Source organism: Balaenoptera musculus, chromosome 15 (genome assembly GCF_009873245.2).
Source record: "Balaenoptera musculus isolate JJ_BM4_2016_0621 chromosome 15, mBalMus1.pri.v3, whole genome shotgun sequence".
Taxonomy (NCBI): Eukaryota; Metazoa; Chordata; class Mammalia; order Artiodactyla; family Balaenopteridae; genus Balaenoptera; species Balaenoptera musculus.
The window spans coordinates 83,061,654-83,082,071 of record NC_045799.1 but is presented as its reverse complement, the minus strand read 5'-3'; the positions used below and the strand labels follow the sequence as shown (position 1 = coordinate 83,082,071).

Genomic DNA, 20,418 nt, shown 5'->3' with positions numbered 1-20,418 from the left:
CGGTTTCCAATTAGGATCGGGCTCCCCTGTGTCAAGGCCTCTGTCTGCGTCACCCTGTGCCCGGCTGATGTTGCCCCTGGAGCTCGGTGCCCTTCCGTGTGGGCGTTGCTCAGCCCCCCTACTTGCTAGAACTAACTCACCCAGAATAACTGGACATTCACGCCGTAAATTTAATACCATGACATCGTCTTTGTCTTCCCTTCCACTCACGGCTACAGTTTAGGGTGCTGGCCGTATTCAGCCAACCCTTCAAGGACCAGCTCCTGGTTGCCACCGTCTCTGGGCTTCTTTCTCTACTGTTTCCCTCCACCCTCAGCTCCTTTCATGACCCGAGGAAACCATGTGCTGCAGGAGATCATGGTGTCACTTTTTGTTGGGGGAATAGTTAGAGATTAGTCACAACAGCATCTGTCTGTGTGACTTCTTGCAAAATAAAGTGAGTAAATCTCAGAACATTGGATACGTGCATCCTTTACTAAGCAGAATACCTATGGCAGTTGTGTTAAGAGGAGAGCGTTTTAGAACTGTTTCTAAATTCGGTGGCTCAGTCCCTGGAAAACGCCAGAAGAACAGATGACAAAGCAAAAGAATTGCAGTGACACTGTGCAGTGTCCTGAGGACACAGAAAAGTAGCGGGCCAACTTTTCTCTTTCTCCATTTTCCCTTTCACACTGATATCACCGTGAGCTGAACTCCTTCAGGTGGTCGGCAGTGATTAAAGTGTCGGGGCTTCTGGGGTGTTGAGTTGGCCCAGGGGTCCTTGTGAGGTCTTTCCTTATTTTAAAACAATGTATCATCCATCCGCTAATCACCTGTCTGTGTCGCTCAGGTATGAAGTCTTACAGTTCTGCTGGCTGTCACCAGACAAGAGGCCGGCGGCCGAGGACGTGCACAGGCTGCTCACCTACCTGCGGATGCAAAGCCAGAGGGACCCGGAAGTCGACTTTGAGCAGCAGTGGAACGCACTCAAGCCAAACACAAACAGCAGAGATGCTGCAAGTAACGCCGCCTTCCCCATCCTCGACCACTTCGCCAGGGACCGGCTCGGTCGTGAGATGGAGGAGGTCCTCACCGTGACCGAAACCAGCCAGGGCCTGAGCTTCGAGTACGTCTGGGAGGCGGCCAAGCACGACCACTTCGAGGAGCGCGGCCGGGGCCCCCCGGACGAAGCCGTGTCCTACACCGGCATCTTCTTCGCCACCGAAGCATTTGAGAGTCCGCTCTCAGATCCCGGGCCCGGGAAGCAAGATGACAGTGGCCAGGACGTCCCCCTGCGGGCCCCCGGAGTAGTGCCCGTCTTTGATGCCCACAACCTTTCCGTCGGAAGCGACTATTACATCCAATTAGAAGAAAAAAGCGGTAGCAACTTGGAGCTGGATTACCCACCTGCACTGCTCACAACGGAAATGGATAATCCAGAAAGGGTCGGTGACACAGCGTCCCAGCTTCTGACCCTCAGGAATGTCGAATTTGAGGAGTCCAGTACAGATGAGGATTTCTTCCAGAACACTACAGACCCCAAGGATGCCAGGGTACCCGAGGATGTGCCAGTTACCAGGGGCCCGGAGAGCCCTTTCAACAGTATATTTAATGATCTTGACAAATCAGAGGCTTTGCCCAGTCACCAAAAAATATTTGACTTAATGGAACTTAACGGAGTCCAAGCTGACTTTAAGCCGACCACCTTAAGCTCAAGTTTGGATGACCCCAGAGAGTCGGTAATTACACGCCACTTGGAGAAGGAAAAGCCCTGTAAGCTTTTTGACTGTGAGCCTCTTTGCTCATCAGAAAACCTTGTGCATCAAGATGATTTTGATCAGCTGGATGTTGAAGAATTGTCAGAAAACTTTTTATTTCTTCAAGAGAAGAACTTACTGAAAGGCTCCTTGTCCAGCAAAGAACACATAAATGATCTTCAGACAGAACTTAGAAATGCTGGTTTTCCTGAAACCATATTAGAAAGTCCGAGTAGAAACTCTCTAGATGCTGAGCTTAAGTTTGCTGAAAATAAACCCGGCTCTTCTTTGCTGCAGGAAAACGTCAGCGCGCAGGGCAGAGGCCCGGGCGTGGCGCCCAAGGACGGCACTGGGGACGCGGCCTCGCCGCCTTGCCCACAGGTGCAGGTACCTCCTACCTCGCTCGAAACAGAGGGGCCGCCTCACGATGTCCCTCCAGGTGTGTCCCTGAAGCAGCGCGGAGCCAAGCCCCTGTGTTTGGATGTCGGTGTCCGTGAAGACGGTGTCTGCCGAGACGTAAACCCAGACCCCGCGCCCGCCCCGGTGGACGCACCCCTCACCGGCGACAGGTCCCAAGACCTGACTCCCCAGAGGGAGGGGGCCTTGAGACTGACCCAGAGCGACTCAGGCCTTGTCCACAGCACTCTTGCCAGTAAGGTGAGTATAGGGAACAGCCTTCCAGAACTGAGGCAGCACTTACAAAGTCAACCACCTTTGGAAGACCGCTGCCGTCGAGGCCTGCCGGAGAGAGCCTTGGAGGCTGTGGGTGCTCTGAGCCAGCTGGGCTGTAACGATGCTGCTGCAAAGGGGCGGGGCTTGGTGTCTGCCCTCTCCTTGGACTCTGCCAGTCAGGACAGCCTTCTCGAGGACAGCTTGTCGACGCCCATCCTGACTTCGGAGCAGTCCGTGGAGACCCCAGGCTCCCTGGACTCGGTGGATGTCCGTGAGGTTGTACTGGGCTCCTTGGGCCCTCACACGCCGCAGAGACTCTTGCCCCCCGATAAGCCTGCGGACAGCGGCTACGAGACGGAGAACCTGGAGTCCCCCGAGTGGACGCTGCACCCGGCCCCCGACGGCGCCATAGCCCCCGACGCAGCCTCGGCGGGCGACGGCGTTCGCGGGGGGCCACCTCCCAACCCCGTCATCGTCATCTCAGACGCAGCCGATGGCCACAGGGGTGCAGAGGTCACCTCTCAGACTTCTGCGCCTGGCTGCCAGGGCTCGTACCGAGACTCCGCTTACTTCTCAGACAATGACTCTGAGCCCGATAAGAAGTCGGAGGGGGTCCCGGGAGCCTCGGCCTCGGCCTTGGGAGCGGAGCAGCCCCCGCCTGAGCCAGGCGCCCCAGAGCAGAGTCCCAGCCCCCCGGACGGCTGCCTGGAAACCAGCAGCAGCCAGCCTGGCCAGAGGTGTCCCCCTGCTCCGCAGCTCGCCGGTCACCTGGAATCAAGAGAAGCGGCAGAACCAGCACCCGCTGGCGCTTCCAGGCAGATGCATCCCCCCGACGACAGTGAGGCCGGCAGCCCCTCAAGTCCGCTGACCTCGGAGCTGAGCAGCGGGGAGGACCTCGAGGCCCAGGAGGAGCCCCCCTGCGCGCTGGCTTCCACCGGGACCAACACCAGCCAACTCCTGGCGTTTGCAGGTGCTCCCCTCCGCTCTGGCGGCCCAGCAGCCCCGATGGCGGAGGAGGCCTTGCGCGGCCACTCCGAGGGCCCCAAGCTGAAGGAGCCAGACGTCGAAGGGAAGTACCTGGGGAAACTGGGCGTGCCAGGGGTGCTCGACCTCACCGAGGACGGAGTCGACGCGGATGAGGAGGACGAAAACAGCGACGACTCGGACGAGGACCTGCGGGCCTTCACCCTGCACAGCCTCAGCTCCGAGTCGGAGGACGAGGCGGAGCACCTGGTGCCTGTGGTCCTCGGCTGTGAGGACGGTCGCCACCTGCGGAGCCTGCTGAAACCCTCAGCCTCCGCGGACCAGCCGCCCGACGACTGGAAGAAAGAGAAGAAGGCGGTGACGTTCTTCGATGACGTCACAGTCTATCTCTTTGACCAGGTATCTGTTGTCTGTCACCTCCAGGTTGTCCTGTTAGAGAATTCCAGAACGTGTTAGGGGAACGGGCGTGCTTGGTTTTTCTGATTGCCGTTTCGAGGCCACGGATTGTTTTGTGATTACTCAGAAAAAGGAATTTGGGGTTGGTCACAGTGTCACTTCCAAGAACACGCAGAAATGGGGTTTGCACAGGGAACTCCTGTCACCTTACGGGAAGAAGATCTGCATGCTCTTCCTGGGTGTCCTGGCAGAGTCCTGCTGAAGTTGCTTACCCTATCCAGACCAGATTTTTATACTCTGACAGTCGGCAGTAATGCCCGGCGTGCAGGTGCCGCTGGAACAGTCCGAGGCTCACATGTAGCCCTGGAGACACTGACCAGCGGCCCGGCCTGTGGAGTGGGGACAGGGAGGGGGCAGCAGGACAGAGTCTGTGGCCCTCCCGGCCAGGGGCTGGCCCTGCCCTCCTCCCTGCGGTTGGGCAGGCTGCCTGCTGTCACCACTCAGGGGGCCAGCCTTCGGCTTCTTTAAAAATGAGGCAGCCTACAATTCAAGCTTTTTTTTTTTTTTTTTTTTAATGTTCTTTGTTGACTAGTCTTTGTAGCCCTTGAATTTGCTTCTTGACTCAGCTGGATTGTAAGTGAAGCTCCCGTTCCAGAAGGCGTAGGAGTCCTTGTTGGTTTCTTCTTTGATCTGCTTGCCCTCCCTTTGTATTTAGTCCTTGGAACCGAGACCTTGGTACCTCAGCCTCTCGTTCAGCATTGGGCCTCCTGGGCCCCACGCTTGAGGCTCTGCCCACACCCATGGGGGTCCTGGGTGCTGCCCCGCCTCTTCCCTGGGGGCTGGGTCTGCTTTCAGTTGCTCGTTACTTTACGTTTTGTCGTTTCTGTGTGTTCTCTTTCTACGGTGTCGCTCAAAAAAATTTGAACTGTGGCATGTGGGGCAGGGAGGGTAGAGGTAGGTAAGTGTTTGGGAAAAGAAAAAGTAGACTCCTGGCCCCAACCTCAATTCATCAGATCTGTGAGAGGGGCCGGGATGCTTATACACATCCCAGCTTCAGAACCTGAGGGCTCAGGGAGCCTAGGAAACTGGTTTGCCATTTTTTTACTGAGAGTGGAAGAGAGACGGGATCACCTGGCCCCAGATTTTGTGTTTTGTTATCAGTCGTTCGAATTCACGCATCCCTTTCTTCACCTTCTCTGTGAACTTGAATTGTACGAGACTTCACCACAGAGCAGACGATCTGTAGGTGGGATAGAAAGAGTTACAAAGTGTGTGCCGTGAGCAGTGTGGGTGAGGGCTGGGGAAGATGTCTGGGGGTCTAGTTGCAGCAGAGGGATGGACTCAGCTCCCGTGGAAGCCCCCGCCTGGGCTACAGAAGGGCTGCACTCGTGTGACGACTTTGCGTTGGGGGGAGATGATGTTTTGGTGGCTTCAGAAGACAGGGCAGGATTGCATAAGACCAAGATTCAAGGCATGAGAATGAAGGTACAGAAATCAAGTGTAAGACATACATGCTTAATAGCTGTGAGATTTGAGAAGGCTTAGTGTCGTAGAGAAAGTTGGAAAGTGGGTGAAGTCCAGAATGAAGTCCTGAAAAATCTCTCTTTCTGTGATCTCTAGTTAGTTTTCTCATGCGTCCCATGCAGTTTCCTTGGAGTAGTAACAACTACCTGCTGGTTCAGGCTGGTGGCTGGTAGATTTTCTCCTGCTCTTACTGTGCAGCTTAATGAGCTGGTTTTGAAGTAGTTTTGTTTTTGAGTAGTTTCAATACCTTAACTCCAGAGTTTTAACTGAGCACTCCTGGGTTTTGGCAGCTCTGTGTCTTGGTTATTTCACTGTTGGTTCAGCAGATGCTTGGTGAACACTTACTGTATGTAAAGCAACTTTCTCGTGAAATCACGGCCCAGCGAGTGAGCAGTCTGGGTGCCGGCACTTCACGCGCAGGGTCTCCTTAGCTTCCCCCCACATCGGTGGTCTCCCATGTGCCTCTCGTGGGCCCTAAATGAGCCTGGCGGGGTGTTTGACCCTCAGCTCTCACGCTGCCCCTTCCGGATGCACAGTGTTCTCAAGGCCAAAACGGCGGACAGTGATGCTTCCTTGAAGTGAACGGGACGCGCGGTTGCCCTCCGGCCTGTCACAGGGCAGGTGAGCTCTGAGCTCAGTCCCATGCGTCACAGCGCTGGTCGCTGTAACGACGGGCCGGGGCTCGGCAGTGTGGCCTTGGGGCCGTATAGAGCCCCGCTCGGGACACCTGGGTCGTAGTCTTACAGCCAGGAGCCCCCAGAGGTGTGAGGTGGACTGCCTGTCCTGGGGCAGATGGGGAGCCTGGGGGCCTGTGTGCCGCTTTTCTATGTTCACAAAAATATTCTACTGGGATTTTGATGGGAGTTGCATAGTTTGGGGAGAATTGACATCTTTACTGTGTTGAGGCTTTCAACTCATGAACACAGTATGTTTCTCCATTTATTCAGTTCTTCTTAGTGTTTTGTAGTTTTCAGCAGACAGATCCTCTGCGTGTTTTGTTAGATTTATATCTAAGTATTTCATTTCTTGGGGAGCTACTTTAAAAGGTAATTTAAAAATTTTGGTTTCCATTTGCTCCTTGCCAGTATATAGAAACGTGATTGACTTTTTTAAATAATTAATTAATTAATTAATTAATTTTTTATTTTTGTCTGCGTTGGGTCTTCGTTGCTGCATGCGGGCTTTCTCTAGTTGCAGTGAGCAGGGGCTACTCGTAGATGCGGTGTGCGGTCTTCTCATTGTGGTGGCTTCTCTTGTTGCAGAGCACGGATTCTAGGCACTCGGGCTTCAGTAGTTGTGGCACGTGGGCTCAGTAGTTGTGGCACGTGGGCTCTAGAGCGCAGGCTCAGTAGTTGTGGCGCACGGGCTTAGTTGTTCCGCGGCATGTGGGATCTTTCCGGACCAGGGCTCGAACCCGTGTCCCCTGCATTGGCAGGCAGATTCTTAACCACTGAGCCACCAGGGAAGTCCCTCAACACATTTTCTGATTTTCCTTGAGACTTTTCCTTTGACCCATGGATTATTTATAAAAAATATTGTTTAATTTCCAAGGGTTGGAGATTTTTTTTTTACCTTTCTGCTACTGATTTCTAGTGTAATTCCATTTTGGTCAGAGAACATATTTTGTAGGGTTTCAACTCCTTTAAATGTGTTATTTTGCTGTAGAGCCAGGATATGGTCTATCTTGGTGAATGTTCCATGTGCACCTGAAAGAGTGTGTATTTTGCTTCTGGTGGGTGGATTGCTCTATAAATGTCAGGTGCAGTTGGTTGTTCATTTCTTCTGTATTGTTGCTGATTTTTCTGTCTACTTGTTCTGTCTATTACTGAGAGGGAAGTGTTGAAGTCTCCGGCTATAATTATGGATTTGTCTGTTTCTCTTTTCATTTCTGTCAGTTTTTGCTTCATCTGTTTTGTAGTTCTGTTGTTAGCTTCATACACATTTAAGATTATTATGTCTTCTCGGTGAATTGACCTTTTGTCATTATATGATGTCATTCTTTATTCTTTTCTCTGATATTCATAAAGCTACTGCGGCTTTCTTTTGAGTAGTATTTGTGTGATGTCTCTTTTTTCATCCTTATATGTACCTGCATCCCTGTACTTGACAGTAGTTTCTTGTGGATAGCACATAGGTGGTTTTTAAAATCTGTTCTGAAACTTTTTATCTTTTAATTGGTATTTTATGCCACTTACATTTAATAGAATTATTTGGATTTGGATTTAGGTGCACCATTTTATTCCGTGTTTCTGTTTGTTCCTCTGGTTGTTATTTCTTTTCTTCCTCTTTTTGCTTTCTTTTGGGTAATTTGAACAGTTTTTAGAATTACCTTTTATCTATTGCATTTCTTACTATACGTCTTCTCTTAGTGTAGTTTTTGGAGTGGTTCTTGGGATCACAATGTACATACTTAACTTTTCACAGCCTCCTTAGAATCAGTGTTTTACCATTTCAAGTGGAATATAAGAATCCCTGTACCCTGTGGGCCCTTCATCCCCCCCATCCCTTTTCTTCAGGTTGTCTGATGTGTCATATGTTTATTCATCAAAAACCCCATCACACAGTGCTCTATGCTTTACTTCTAGTCATCAAACATGTTTTAAGAAACTGAAGAGGTGAGGAATAGTATTATATTCACTCAGATAGTTACTACTGTTCTTTTTTCATTTCTGATGTTCCAGGTTCCTTTTTATTATCATTTCCCTTCTGTTTGAAGAAGTTTGTGTGGCCTTTTTTTTTTTTTTTTTAACAAATTCTCTTAGTTTTTCTTCATCTGAGAGTGTCTTTATTTTACACTCATTTCTTAAGGATATTTTCTCTGAACATAGATTTCTGAGGTGATAGTTCTTTTCTTTCAGCATTATCCCTGGCTGCTTTCAGGAGTTTTTTTCTTTGTCTTTGGTTTTCAGTAGTATGATTATGGATTTCTGGATTACAGGCATGGATTTCTTTGTATTTATCTCATTTTAAGTTTGCAAAGCTTCCTGAACCTGTAGTTTTATGTATTTCACCAGATTTGAGAAGCTTTCAGCCATTGTTTCTTCTTTTCTTCTTCACCACACTCTGTCTCTCTGTTTCTGGGACTCCAGCATTACACCTTTTGGTAATATCCTAGTGTATAGGTCCTGAGGCTCTGTTCTTTTCTTTCCCTCCAGTGTTTGCTTTTGCTGTTGTTCAGATTGGATCATTTCTGTTGATCTACTTCACATTAACTTATTCTGTCCTCTCTCATGTCCATCCTGCTATTGAGCCCACCCAGTGAGTTTTTAAATTTTGGTTATTGTATTTTTCTGTTCCGAAATCCACAATTCGTTATTTTTATCTATTCTTTTGCTGAGACTTTTCCATTCATTTCCAGTGTGTTTTCCCATACTTTGTAGGAGCATATTTATAATAGTCTTTTTCAGGTAATTCCAACATCTAAGGACATCTTGGCATTGGCATCTGTTGATTGTTTTTTCTCCTGGGAATTGAGGTTTTCCTTATTCTTTGTTTGCTGAGAAATTTTAGATTGTACCCTTATTATTTTATCCGATTCTGTGCCTTGTTTAGATTCTATGGAGAATGTTGATATTTTCTTCTTAGAAGGCGTTGACCCAGTTGGGTTCAGGTCACAAGTTCCAACCAGCCTTCTGGGGATTGGGGTCCCCTTTCAAAGCCTTTGTTGTGCTGTGTGAACCTGTCCTGTGCACGTGCCACCCCCTGGCCAGACTGGACCGTGGCAGTGGTCTCCCTGAAATTCAGTTCTCAACTCTTTGGTGTGCTGTTTAGGGTCAGATCTACCCTGAGCAGCTGGGGGTAAGCCGGGAGCTCATAAACAACTTGATGGGATCCCTTTTCTGAGCTCCCGCCTCCCTGGGCTGTCCAGTTTCTTGGCCTTCTCTTCTTGGTCCTCTGGCCAGAAGGCTGGGCTTTGGGTTACCACAGTACGCTGTGCAGCTGCGCAGCGGGAGGACAGAGAGGGAAAAGGCGTGTGGGTTCTCCCGGCAGAGAGGAAGCTCACCGCCCTCAGAATTACAGGTGCCTGCCACCCCTGCTGCTGTCACCCAGGATTGCTTAGGCTGGGAGCAAGAGAACAGGGGGAAAAAAGCAAACCCCTGGAATTTCCTCTCCTCTTTCTAAGCATCAGAAGACCCCCCTTCCTGCATCTGGAGCCAGAACCCACGTGGCGGGGGTGGGGTGGAGGGGTGGGGTTGGTTCACCGATGGCTTGGTGTCCTTTGACCCCAGCGCTCTTCCCCAACCTGCCTGCTGCGTCTCCTCCTCCGAGGTCTCCTGTGGCCGCTTTGTGTGTCTGCCCAGGATTTAGAGCCTGTTCCACGGGAGAGACGGGGCGCGGACTCCCGGCCCACCTTCCCCAGGGGTGGGAGGGACAGGTCACAAATGGTCAGCGAGGGCCCCTGCCCCAGGGCGCCTGAGAGCAGGCACTCGCTGATGGGAACTTATGCTGGGCTTTTCAGGAGACCCCAACCAAAGAGCTGGGCCACTGCGGAGGAGAGGCGTGCGGGCCGGAGCTGAGCAGCCCCACACCGTCGCCAGGCTCCCCCTACCCGAGCAGGTGCATGAATTCCGAAAGTTCCACTGATGAAGAAGGTATCTCATTGGCAGGTTTAAAAAGCAACTAAACATGAGTGTGATGTGAGCTGTTTCTGAGGATAACTTCACATGTCGCTTTCAAAGACCCCCTCTGACCCCGGGGGGGTGGGGTGGGCAGCTCTGCCGTCTGCGCCCAGGGTGGTCTGTGCCCCTCTGAGCCCACCTGGACGCCTGCACTGCCCTCTCTGTTCCTTAAAACGAAGTCATGAAAGGAGAGTTACTTTTATTTCTTACTTCCAGGTGGAGGCTTTGAATGGGATGATGACTTCTCCCCGGACCCTTTTATGTCAAAGACAACGAGTCACCTCCTGAGCTCCAAACCTTCCCTTCAGACATCCAAGTACTTCTCCCCGCCGCCACCGCCCCGGAGCACGGAGCCCAGCTGGCCTCACGTGGCGCCCTACTCCAGGTTCTCCATCACGCCCGCCAGCATCGCCAGCTTCTCTCTCACGCACCTCACAGACTCGGACATGGAGCAGGGAGGTGAGGAGGGTGCAGAGCCAGGGGAGGGCCGGCTGCCCGGGAACGGGATGCTCTCCCGGTGTTGGCAGAGAAGGTTGTACAGGTCTTTACGAAGAGCTCACAGCCTTGACAGCGTGCTCCGGGGCCTCGTCACCCACCTCCGGGCTCCGTCTCTGCCCTGCTGGGCCGGGTGGCCCTGCGGCTGCTCCACCACCTTTCTTCTCCGTTCTCCCTTTTTTCTGCTAGCCCCCAACCCCCATCTCCCCTCCTTTCCCCCAGAGGAGCAGCTCTCCAGAAAGCTCATGCTCTAAAGAACACTTGGCCCTGACTTCGGGCTTGAACCCAAATGCGCTCTGGCCCTACCCCGGGAATGTTGATTTTGCCATTAAGTCCTAGTCTTCGTGTGCCACCAGAAGGCCCGGGGGAGGTCATGGGCCGGGCACATTTGAAGTAGTGGTATCTGAACATATGGACCCTTTTTTCCCCACAACTAGATTGAAGATAAATGTTAATAGGTACACTTTTTTGATGTGAAGTTTGCAGATCAAATAATAACTGCAAAATATAAAGGCTTTTATTTGTGTTTGTCCTGGGTTTAATTGTGCCGATTAGATAACGCCCATGACCTAATGATCTGTCGGGGGCAGATGTGTGGGGCTCAGAGCCAACTCTCTCCCGCGCCCGAAGCATTGGCATTGAGCAGCGTGTGAGCCGCGCAGATGTGTCTGCGAGAGAGCCTGGCAGGTGCTGCTGTCGCAGGAAGCGGCGAGCGGCCGGGCAGGTGGCTGAGAGCCACACTTCTGGCTCCAGTTCCTCTTTCTGCAGCGAAGCTCAGACGCCGTCCACACTGCTTTTATCTGTGACGATCGTTTTAAAACACAGCCTTGCTTGCTCTCTCCTAACAGGAAGCAGCGAAGACGGGGAAAAAGATTAGGTGATGCTGAGGCACCTCGGGCCCAGGCGGCTCCCCGGCGGCGGCATTGTTCCCGGCTGCCCAGTGGCGCCCACTCGACAGCTGCTGACACGGGACGGGGAGGAGGACTCAGGAGGCCGAGGGAGCGGCGCGGCGGGACGCCCGGCCCAGGCGTGGTCCCCCAGCTGTTGCAGCTCGTCCAGCTCGTCCAGAGCTATTTGCTGCCCTCGCCGCCCCGCCCACTGGAAGGGCCCGCGCTCCTGCCGTCCGCGGGGAGCCGGAGCCTGGCTGGCATGGGGGGGCTGTCGTCTCCGGGCGGTTTCTGGTTCCCGCGTGGGGTGTTCTCCGCGTCCGCCCCTGTGCATCCCATCCACGCACAGGTCCCCGAGGACCACGATGGGAATTGGCCCCAGCGAGCCATATTTATTGTTTTTAAGGAAATCACTACTTGCTTTCTGTGATTGCACTGCGGGTAAATGTCCTCAGAGTCCCTGATATTGTACAGAATCTTAAATTATTCAAGGAAAGTAAGGCAGGTCAAGCTGGTGCTATCCACTAGTTTGATTTTTTTTTCTTCTGTTTTATAGTTTGTTTGCTCTGCATGGTACTTGTAAAGCTTAAGTATTTTGAGTGTTATGCTGTCTTTAGAAATTGTTGGAATTGTACATATGGTACTCTCTCGTAAATGATAAATGATTCTGAATGTTAGTGTTTTATGTTCTTGTAGGAAATATTTTTGATGAGTCCAGGAAGACTGCTCTGTTTGGCTGATGGAATGAAACACGTTTCTGTCTCTTCCCTCTAAGGTGGCTTTTTCCCTGTCGCAGTTGAGGCTCCTCTGAGGGGCTGACGGGTCTTGCAGCCCCTCTGTGTGATTCTCCCACCCGCCCCTCCCCCAACTTTTAAAAAACCCTTTTGGTACAAATCGACAGGTGGTTCCCTGAGCTCGGCTTGGTTGGAACATCCAGGTCCCCCCGTTGTCCCCAGGGGCCACGAGGCCTCCTCCCAGCTGGGCCGCAAGTCACTTCCCCTCAGAGCTGGCTCTTCCCGCTTGGTTTCTAGAAGCGCAGACGGCGGTGGCTTCAGGGCCCTTGTGTGGTCACTCCTTCCTTCAGGAGCATAGAAGCTGCTCCACAGAGGGCCCTGGGGGCCAAGGACGGTTTGAGTTCCTTCTGTCTGTGCCCTTGAGGTGCTGAGCTTCTCATAGCCCCCAGAGCCAGTCCGGATCGTGTCCCGTCCATGTGCGGCTGGTCGCTGTAACCGAGGCGATACACTACATCCCGCAGCCTTGAGGACGACGGAGGAGCCTCCACAGCCAGCACGTCCTCTTGGTCGGGCCCTCGGGCAGCCCGAGTGGCCGTCGCCCCCAGACGCCTCATCTGCACTGACCCTCCCCTTCTGCGTTAAGCCCCCAGTTCTCCCCTTGCTCTGAAAGGACCAAGCGTGTCCAGTGCAGCCTCACGACGTTGGCAGGTGTCGGGTGTTGGTAATAAAAAGCTGACCTCACTCTGCGGCCCTTGAGTTCTGCTCTGCCAGCAGCGTGGCAGCCAGTGTGTAGGGTGGGGCCTTGGGGCTGGGTCCCCGCACACCGGCCCCTCACCCCAGGGGTTTCCGGTGCTGACATGCTTTCCCGACTCGAGCGAGAGTCTGGGATGACCCGCCAGGCCCGCCTGGGGCTGCAGGACATCGGTCACGGGGACTTGGGGACCCGATGCAGGTGTGTGCGCTGGCTAGAGCTGACGTAGTGAATTGTGACCTATGTTATCAATTCTGGCTCGCCCCCTTTTATACTAGCAATGACTTTCCAGAGCGGCAGGGGCGCCCTTCCCCTCCCCCGGTGTGAGCACAGAGCACTGCCAGAGCTGGACCCTGGGACGTGCATGTTGAAAACACAGTTAACAGGGCATTAGGAGGTGATTTTGCCAAAACTGTCATAACTCTCAATTTCTTGCTGTGGAGACTTCCAGAGTTTTCTGAAGTTTTACATCTACCGGTCTTGGTTAAAAGAAAAATGAGAGGCAGTTATACTAGTTTTTTTAAATTTACAGGTTTATGGAGTTCAGATCTAATGACTAAAATCAAGTAGATCCATAGACTAGATAGTCTTCTTATACAGTCAGCCTGTGGTAAATTTATTGATGCTTTGGGGCTGTACATTTTTCACTATGATTAAGGAGATTTTTAACAACATAATTCCCATTTTAATTTATTTTAAGGTCTACATCACTCTGATAATGAATTGCCAAAAACATTTTATACAGGGAGCTAGGGGTGGGGCTGGGTTGGAGTAGTGGGTCTTAGTGTGATGTTGCATGGTCGGGAAGATTTTATATTTATAATAAACATGGGAATTAACATGTTCTTTTGAAATCTCAAGCAATACACAAGAAATTATGTAGATTAAAATTTTCTGCCCATTTTTGAAATGTCAGCATGTGCTTTGTTGTTTGTTTCAGTTTTCCTTTCACTCGGTTACCGGTAGTGGGTTTTTAAACCGCTTTTGTTCTAATAAGTTACACAATGAAATAATATCAGTGGAATTCTCTAGATAATGTGGGTGAGGTTTGTCATACCTGGTTCACAACGATATTTCCTGGCCTCCTTTGGGATCTTACTTTGGTGGAGTTTACGTATCTCAAGTCCTACAATAAAAATAATCTAACCTTCATCTCCTTCCTAGCTAGATGTTAATTTGTGTTATCAAAGGACTTGGTCATAAGCCAGTAAGAGCAATGTAGAAAAAGTGCTCCCCCAAAATCCTTCTGAAACTTGGACTGTGCGTCTGGGTAAGAAGCCATTCATCTTAAGGGTGAAGAAGCTCCAGGAAGCTGAATGGAGAACAGAGTATCTGTTCTATTTTTGAGTGTACAGGCGATTGTTTCTATGAAAATGGGTTTATCTAAGAAAGGTCTTTGTATGTCTTGCTGCCTGAAACCGCTTTCAAAGCCTCTTTTATTAACACTTTCCACAGGGTGTTTGTGGGGTTAATGACTTTCTGTACGTTTGTCCTGAGGGCCCAGGTGCAAGGGAGGCAGCTCCTGGTTTTACTGTACTCAGCCCGTCATCTGAAAATTCCAGAAGCGAACCAAGTGTGAGGCTGGAGATGCCGGGCTTCAGTTACGAGGGGCTTCAAGATATTAGCCTTAGGAGAAGTAGCCTTAAAATAAGAATGGGCGTACACAGTTACTTCAGACGTAAATCTCAAAAACAACGTTCCTAAGTAGTAGCGGGGTTGGCTCAAGCTTTGGCTATCAAAAAGGAAAACTCTCTTTAGTATGTAAATTAATTCTTAAAAGATGCATGGACAGTATTGAATCACCAACGACCTGTTATTTGAATGGCTGGAACATGGTTAAGTTCAAGTTGGCACAGGCGTAGATAGACGGTAACAGCAGCCCGCTGTGAGTACCCACACTGCTTCATTCCAGCCGCAAATGAGGACGCATGGGGCCATCCCACCTCCCAGGTTTCCCTGTTGTGCTTTAACACAGTTGTAAGAGGTTCACGGCACTATAATAGTTAATGAACTTTCAGTTTAAATCGTGTACATTTTTAAATTGTAAGATTTTTACTGTATATTGATGCATAGTGTGATTCAATAAACTGCTTGTAATTTAAAAACTATTTAATATTCAAAATAAATATAGTTATATATTTATAGATTCTGTTACCGCATTGATTCTGTGTGTTTTCCACAGTGTAAGGCCTGGGGTGGGTGGTCTGGCACTGCCCCACTGTGGGTGCTTGGAGCCTGCAGCCCTGGGTCACTCACTGCCCTGGTCTCTAGAGATGGGATGCCCTTTTCTGTGACAGACCTAAACCCCACGCTCCCGAGAACACGAAGATTTGCATAATCACCGGAAAACTAGCACGGACTGTTTGCGCTGCCATGAAGTGTACCTGTAATTCAAACCTTTGGACTTATTGATGAATTTCAGAAGCATTTTCGTGTTTTTTTTTTTTTTTAGTATTTATTTACTTATTTGGCTGCACCGAGTCTTAGTTGTGGCACGGGGGATCTTCGTTGCCGTGTACAGGATCTTCACTGGGGCATGCGGGCTTCGTAGTTGCGGCACGCATGTGGGATCTAGTTCCCTGACCAGGGATTGAACTCCGGCCCCCTGCATTGGGAGCGGGAGCGCGGAGTCACAGCCACTGGACCACCAGGGAAGTCCCAGAAGCATTTTAATTTCTGAGATCCAGCCTCTAAGGAGCGCTAAGCCCAGAGGCTAATCAGCTCAAACCCAGCCTTTCTGTTCCCCGAGTGTCCCCTCCTTGCTGTCCTGGTCCCAGCTGTCACAGGCAGGGAAATGGGCCTCCTTGTACCAAAATAGGGGCCTGGCCCCAGCTCAGGTTACACCAACTGCAGAGTGACCCTCAGCGAGTAGATGGAGGAGACCTGTGAACTCCCATTCCCAGAGCCCAAGACAGGCAGCGAGTGGCAGTGTCCGGGGGAAGCGCGGGGGGCAGCGCAGACCCTGGGCCTGCGGGGCCGGAGCCGGTGGGAGCCCAGGCCCGTGTGCCACCGCGGGTCCTGCTGCACTCCAGTGCCTCCCATCAGCCCCCAAGACCCCTGTGCAGTTGCTGCTTTTAACGCCTTAGAGTGCTCCGGTCAAAGGTGAGGAAACAGGCAGGGGACGATGAAGTAAAGCAGGTGGGTGGCAGCCGGTTTTGAGCTCGAGCTGCCTCTCGCCCCTGGGGACCTCCTAAAACCGATGACCAGTTATTTCTCGGTGAGCTGCCCACAGGCGGCCGGGCAGGTGCTCCCCGGGCAGGGCTCCGCCCGCTCGCACCTGGCGCGGCGCCGCGGGCGTGGCGGCGTCGGGTCCTCAAGCCCCCGGTGCTGCAGGGCCCTCCCGAAACGCGGGGTGAGGGCGCGGGGTGCCTGGGCTACTGCTCTTCGGGGCTGTGGCCGCCGCCCGTTTGAGAAACCCGTATTACTGCAAAACGGCTTTTCCACGAATCCGACTTTGGCTCCGTGTGCTGAGCCTTAACCCCAAGGCCAGGTGCGGCGGCCAGGTGCTTCCCCTCCGCGCCGGCCGGCTGGCGGCGAGGCCCGCGGAACTGGCTCCGGGGGGCCTGCGCCGGGCGGGGAGGCGGCCCGGGAACCCTTCGCGGGCGGGGAGGGGCCCCAGGTCCCCAGCCCGCAGGTGCGCCCCGCCCCCGCCGCGGGGCGGGGACACGCGGACTCCGGCCCCGCCCCGCGCCCGCCCCACGGGCTCATTTACATGCGGCCGCCGCCCCGCCCGCGGCGCCTAAAGCGACGTGTCCTTGTCCCCCGTGGGCAGCCCCAGCGCGTGCGGCCACGGATCCCCAGGTAACGGGGGTGGGGTGCGGGTGGGGCGGCGGGGAGAGGACCCTGGGGCAGGGCCGGGTGGCGTCTGGAGGGAAACCTGGGTGGGGGGTCCGGGTCCCGAGCTCTGGCCGCGGCCATCCACGTGTTGGGCCTGGGGACTGCGGCGGGCTCTGGCCACCGTCCACCTCTGACCTCCGACGGCCGCCTCACGTCCACAGCCATTCTGGCACCAGTGTTGTCCCTGCATGTGTGACGTCCAGTGGGGCCGGACGGTGAGTGTGGTGGCCGGAGTTGGTGCCTGTCCGTCCAGGCGACCAGGAGGTAGTGCAGCCTCGGGCAGAGGGCCTGCCCTGGGCTAGGATGGGGCCGCGCCTCCGGGCGGTCTCAGCCAAGTGTCAACGGCCACCTAAGCTCAGGAGGCACTCAGGAGGCGGTGAGGGGCGTGGGGCCGGAGAAAGGTCCAGGGGTCAATACGTGTCACCCAGGGGGAGAGGGGGCCACCAGACCAGGGAAAGGTCTGAGGGGTCAGTGTAAGGTCAAACAGGGGCATGGGGGGTGGGGGTGGGGTCAGCTCAGGGCCCTGCGAGTGACTGGGAAGGACCCTGGCGTCACTGTGCACCAGCTGGGCAGCCGCCACTGGGGACAGCTGCCCTGAGCGTCCACTGGCCTGCCGAGTGACCGCGGGGTGGCCTGTGTTCTGGATTTCAGCTCCAAAGGCGCCCCCCTCAGAGCCACCACCCCCAGGACCACCAGTCTGGAGCCATGAAGACCAAGAGCCGGCCTCCCCGGCGCCGGGCGCCCCCGCAAGACCCAGAAGCCACCCCAGGGGAGCGGACGCCCGACAGGCCACCGCCGGGCTCGGGGCCAGACGCGGCCAAGGCTCTGCGGAGCCGGAGGGCGCGCACGCAGGGGGCGCGGGCGGAGGGCGGGCGCCGGCGGCCGGGGCCGGGGAGCCGGCGGGAGAGCAGCGTCCAGCGGCGGCTGGAGAGCAACGAGCGGGAGCGGCAGCGCATGCACAAGCTCAACAACGCCTTCCAGGCGCTGCGCGAGGTCATCCCGCACGTGCGCGCCGGCAAGAAGCTCTCCAAGATCGAGACGCTCACGCTGGCCAAGAACTACATCAAGTCGCTGACCGCCACCATCCTGACCATGTCCAGCGGCCGCCTCCCGGGCCTGGACGGGCCCGTCCCCAAGCTCTGCCAGCACTACCAGCAGCCGCAGCCGGCGGCCCGGGGCGCGCTCGGGGCCTCCGAGGCCCCGCCCGAGGGCCACCTGCAGAAGTTCTCCACGCAGATCCACAGCTTCCGCGAGGGCTCCTAGCGCGCCGCCCCGCCCGGGTCAGCGGCCCGGCCTGCTCCTCCCAGCCCTGGGCCCTCCGCGCCCCGCGGCTCCGTTCCCCTGCACTCTCAGCGCAGCCCTGGGCACGTCCCAGGACCCAGGGACAAGACCGGTGAGTGGCCTGGTGGAGGCCACGGCTCGGGGCAGCATGAGGCCCATGCCTCCACAGGGTCCCAGGACCTGCTTTGTCATCGTCTAGGCCGGAGCTGGCCGGCCCTTGTCACTAACTCCTCTTCACTCCCGCTGCCTCCCGAGGTGAGGGGAGATTCCACGCAAAGGTTTGCTTGGGTAAGTTCCCCAGTTACTGCTCAGGCCCGGTCCCAGGCCCAGGCCCAGGGAGGGGCCTCCCCCAACCTGCCCCGTAGCCTCCTCGTTCGGGGTAAACTGAGGCACGGAGCAAACAAAGCCCACGGCGTCGAGGGGAGTGGGGCTGAGCAGAGGTGCTTGGAGTGTCCAGTTCAGCATCTGTCGGGGAGAAGCCCCAGTCAGGTCCCCTCCCATTAATTCTGAAGGAACCTTGTCGCGGAGAGGGGCTGGGGTCTTTGCTCCCTCCTGCGGGTGGGGCTCCTGACCGTGGAGGGTCTGCGGCCCGGCACCGAGGGTACCGGAGACGGGGCTGGGGGGTCGGGCAGAGAGGCTGCTAGGCCGTGGTTCCCCGGAGCGGTCAGGGGTCTCCTGCAGGGAGAGGGTCTGTCCCCAGACCTCCCGCGGGGTCCCACCCAGGTTTGCTGCTCATTGTCGTGTTTGCGGTCATGTAAGTGGCAGAGGGTGGTCTGACAGACCTCAGGATGTTCTCGGGTCCTGGTTGCACTTGGGGGCCCTGCGGGGAGGAGCCTGGGGTGGCACGGGCTCCCCTCCCCCAGCGGGTGCTGCTCCTTAAAGACGGGACTGAAGCTTGGCAGGTCCCCACCGCCTCGGGCCACGCTTGCTTCTGCGGCGTTCCCGCCCCGCTGGCTCTGACAGGCTTGGTGGCTTTGCTCTCAACCCTGCTGGCAACTCCTCTCCCTTGTCCGGCTGCCCACGGCCAACATGGGGAGGGGACAGGGCCCTCTGCATCTCGGGCAGGAAGCCCAGCCACAGGGCTGCGGAGAGGCTGGAGCTGGCCTGGCACGTGGGGCCGGGTTCCCCGTGCCCAGATCTGCCGCAGAGCCGTCGGGGGCCAGGTGCCTCTGCATGCTCTGCGTGGGGCTGAGCCAGGCCGGGAGCGGGGCTGCCGCAGCTGAGGACCCAGCCTCCGTGTACAGCCTCACCCTCCCGCCCCGGCAGTCCCGGCCCCGGCCACGTAACGCCCTGCCCAGCTTGGCGTCAGCCCTGGCCTCGTCAAGGACAGCAGGTGGCACCCCTGGAAAGAGCCATGAGGTGCTTCAGTCCCAACTTTCCAGGTCAGACACCAGCCGACACCCCCGGCGCCCCCAACACCCCCGGCGCTAGGCCCCAGTGCCTGGTGGCCCCCGGAGGCCTGGTCTGGCCCTGGCCCCGTCGCCCCAGCCGACCTTCAGCATGGGTGGGGGGACCCCAGCTGTCCTGGCCTGCCCCCCAGGGGTGGCCACGCGGGAAGGTCAGTGGTCAGGGGCCCACCAATGGGAACCGAGATTGAGGGCAACTCTGAGCTCGGGACAGATGGGGCCCACACGGCCCGTGTTAGGAGAGGGAGGCCTGCAAGCCTGGCGCCTCTTGTTCTGGCTGAGCTGAGGCCAGAGCAGGGCTCCGCGCGTCCCTGAACTTGCCGAATGAGCCGACAAACTGAGCCGAAAGCCTGGGGTGGGGTGTGCCCAGCAGAAGCTCCGTCCAGGAGCCCATGCCTGGTGACCAGGGGCCTGTGGATCACCACCTTGCAGGACAACAGCCTTTGTGACTCTGTCCCTCTGTCCCAAACTGGCATCTGCACCCCCTCTGCTTCCCAGAGGGTTGCCTGGGCCTAGATGTGCAGTCTTTTCCACCCGAGGCTGGAGGGCACTTGCCTGCCCTGTGGCCACATCACAAAGGAGCCTTAAAGGTCCCAGTCCAGTTTTGGGGTATCGAATATGGGGAAGGGGGTGGTGAGGGGACAGGTCTGTTGAGCCTGCTGCCAGGTCCGCTCCGTCGACCCTCGTCTTGGACTCCAAGCCCAGGCTGGACGCTTCTGTCCCGCGAGAAGGCCCTGCCCTACCCTTCCAGGCTGTGCATTTCCTGAAGTCAGAGACTCACGCACTCTGAGGCCGGGCCACCCGGGCAGCACCGGGGGCCACGGACCCACCTGCAGACTAGACCTGCATGAGCTCGGGGGTGACAGAAACCAGAACTGCGACTTTCCTGTAGAGAAAACCTACCTGGAACTGAGTGGCCAGTGCCCCCCGCTATAATGATGGTGAAAATGTTTCTTAAATGATCCCAATTTGCTTTTATTTTTCCTAACAACCTCTTCAAAGTACTAATGAAACCAAAATAAAAGGTTTCACGGCAGTTGCTACTTTTGCCCCAAGCTCGAATGGGTGGGGAACTGTGCATTTTAACCATAGTGCA

General features: G+C 55.1%; 2 protein-coding genes across 5 annotated transcripts in view; both read left to right on the top strand.

Annotated features, from left to right (window-relative positions):
- LMTK2 (lemur tyrosine kinase 2) overlaps positions 1-14,942 on the top strand; it is an 86,459-nt gene extending 71,517 nt beyond the window's left edge. For all 3 annotated transcript variants that reach the window (XM_036827643.1, XM_036827642.1, XM_036827644.1), the window contains 4 exons: positions 830-3,791; positions 9,772-9,904; positions 10,148-10,390; positions 11,275-14,942. In XM_036827643.1, coding sequence (XP_036683538.1) covers positions 830-3,791; positions 9,772-9,904; positions 10,148-10,390; positions 11,275-11,303 — 3,367 coding nt within the window. In that variant the 3' untranslated portion in view covers positions 11,304-14,942. The remainder of the gene's footprint in view (positions 1-829; positions 3,792-9,771; positions 9,905-10,147; positions 10,391-11,274) is intronic.
- A 1,606-nt stretch (positions 14,943-16,548) lies between these two features.
- On the top strand, positions 16,549-20,361 carry BHLHA15 (basic helix-loop-helix family member a15). 2 transcript variants are annotated; one of them, XM_036826250.1, is made up of 3 exons: positions 16,549-16,599; positions 17,287-17,944; positions 17,996-20,361. In XM_036826250.1, exon 2 carries the CDS (start codon positions 17,341-17,343, stop codon positions 17,896-17,898), a length of 558 nt encoding a protein of 185 aa, XP_036682145.1. In that variant the 5' UTR covers positions 16,549-16,599; positions 17,287-17,340; the 3' UTR covers positions 17,899-17,944; positions 17,996-20,361. The 2 variants fall into 2 exon arrangements, with proteins under 2 accessions (XP_036682145.1, XP_036682144.1); XM_036826249.1 differs by having other exon boundaries at positions 17,287-20,361.
- The last annotated feature ends 57 nt before the right edge of the window (positions 20,362-20,418 follow it).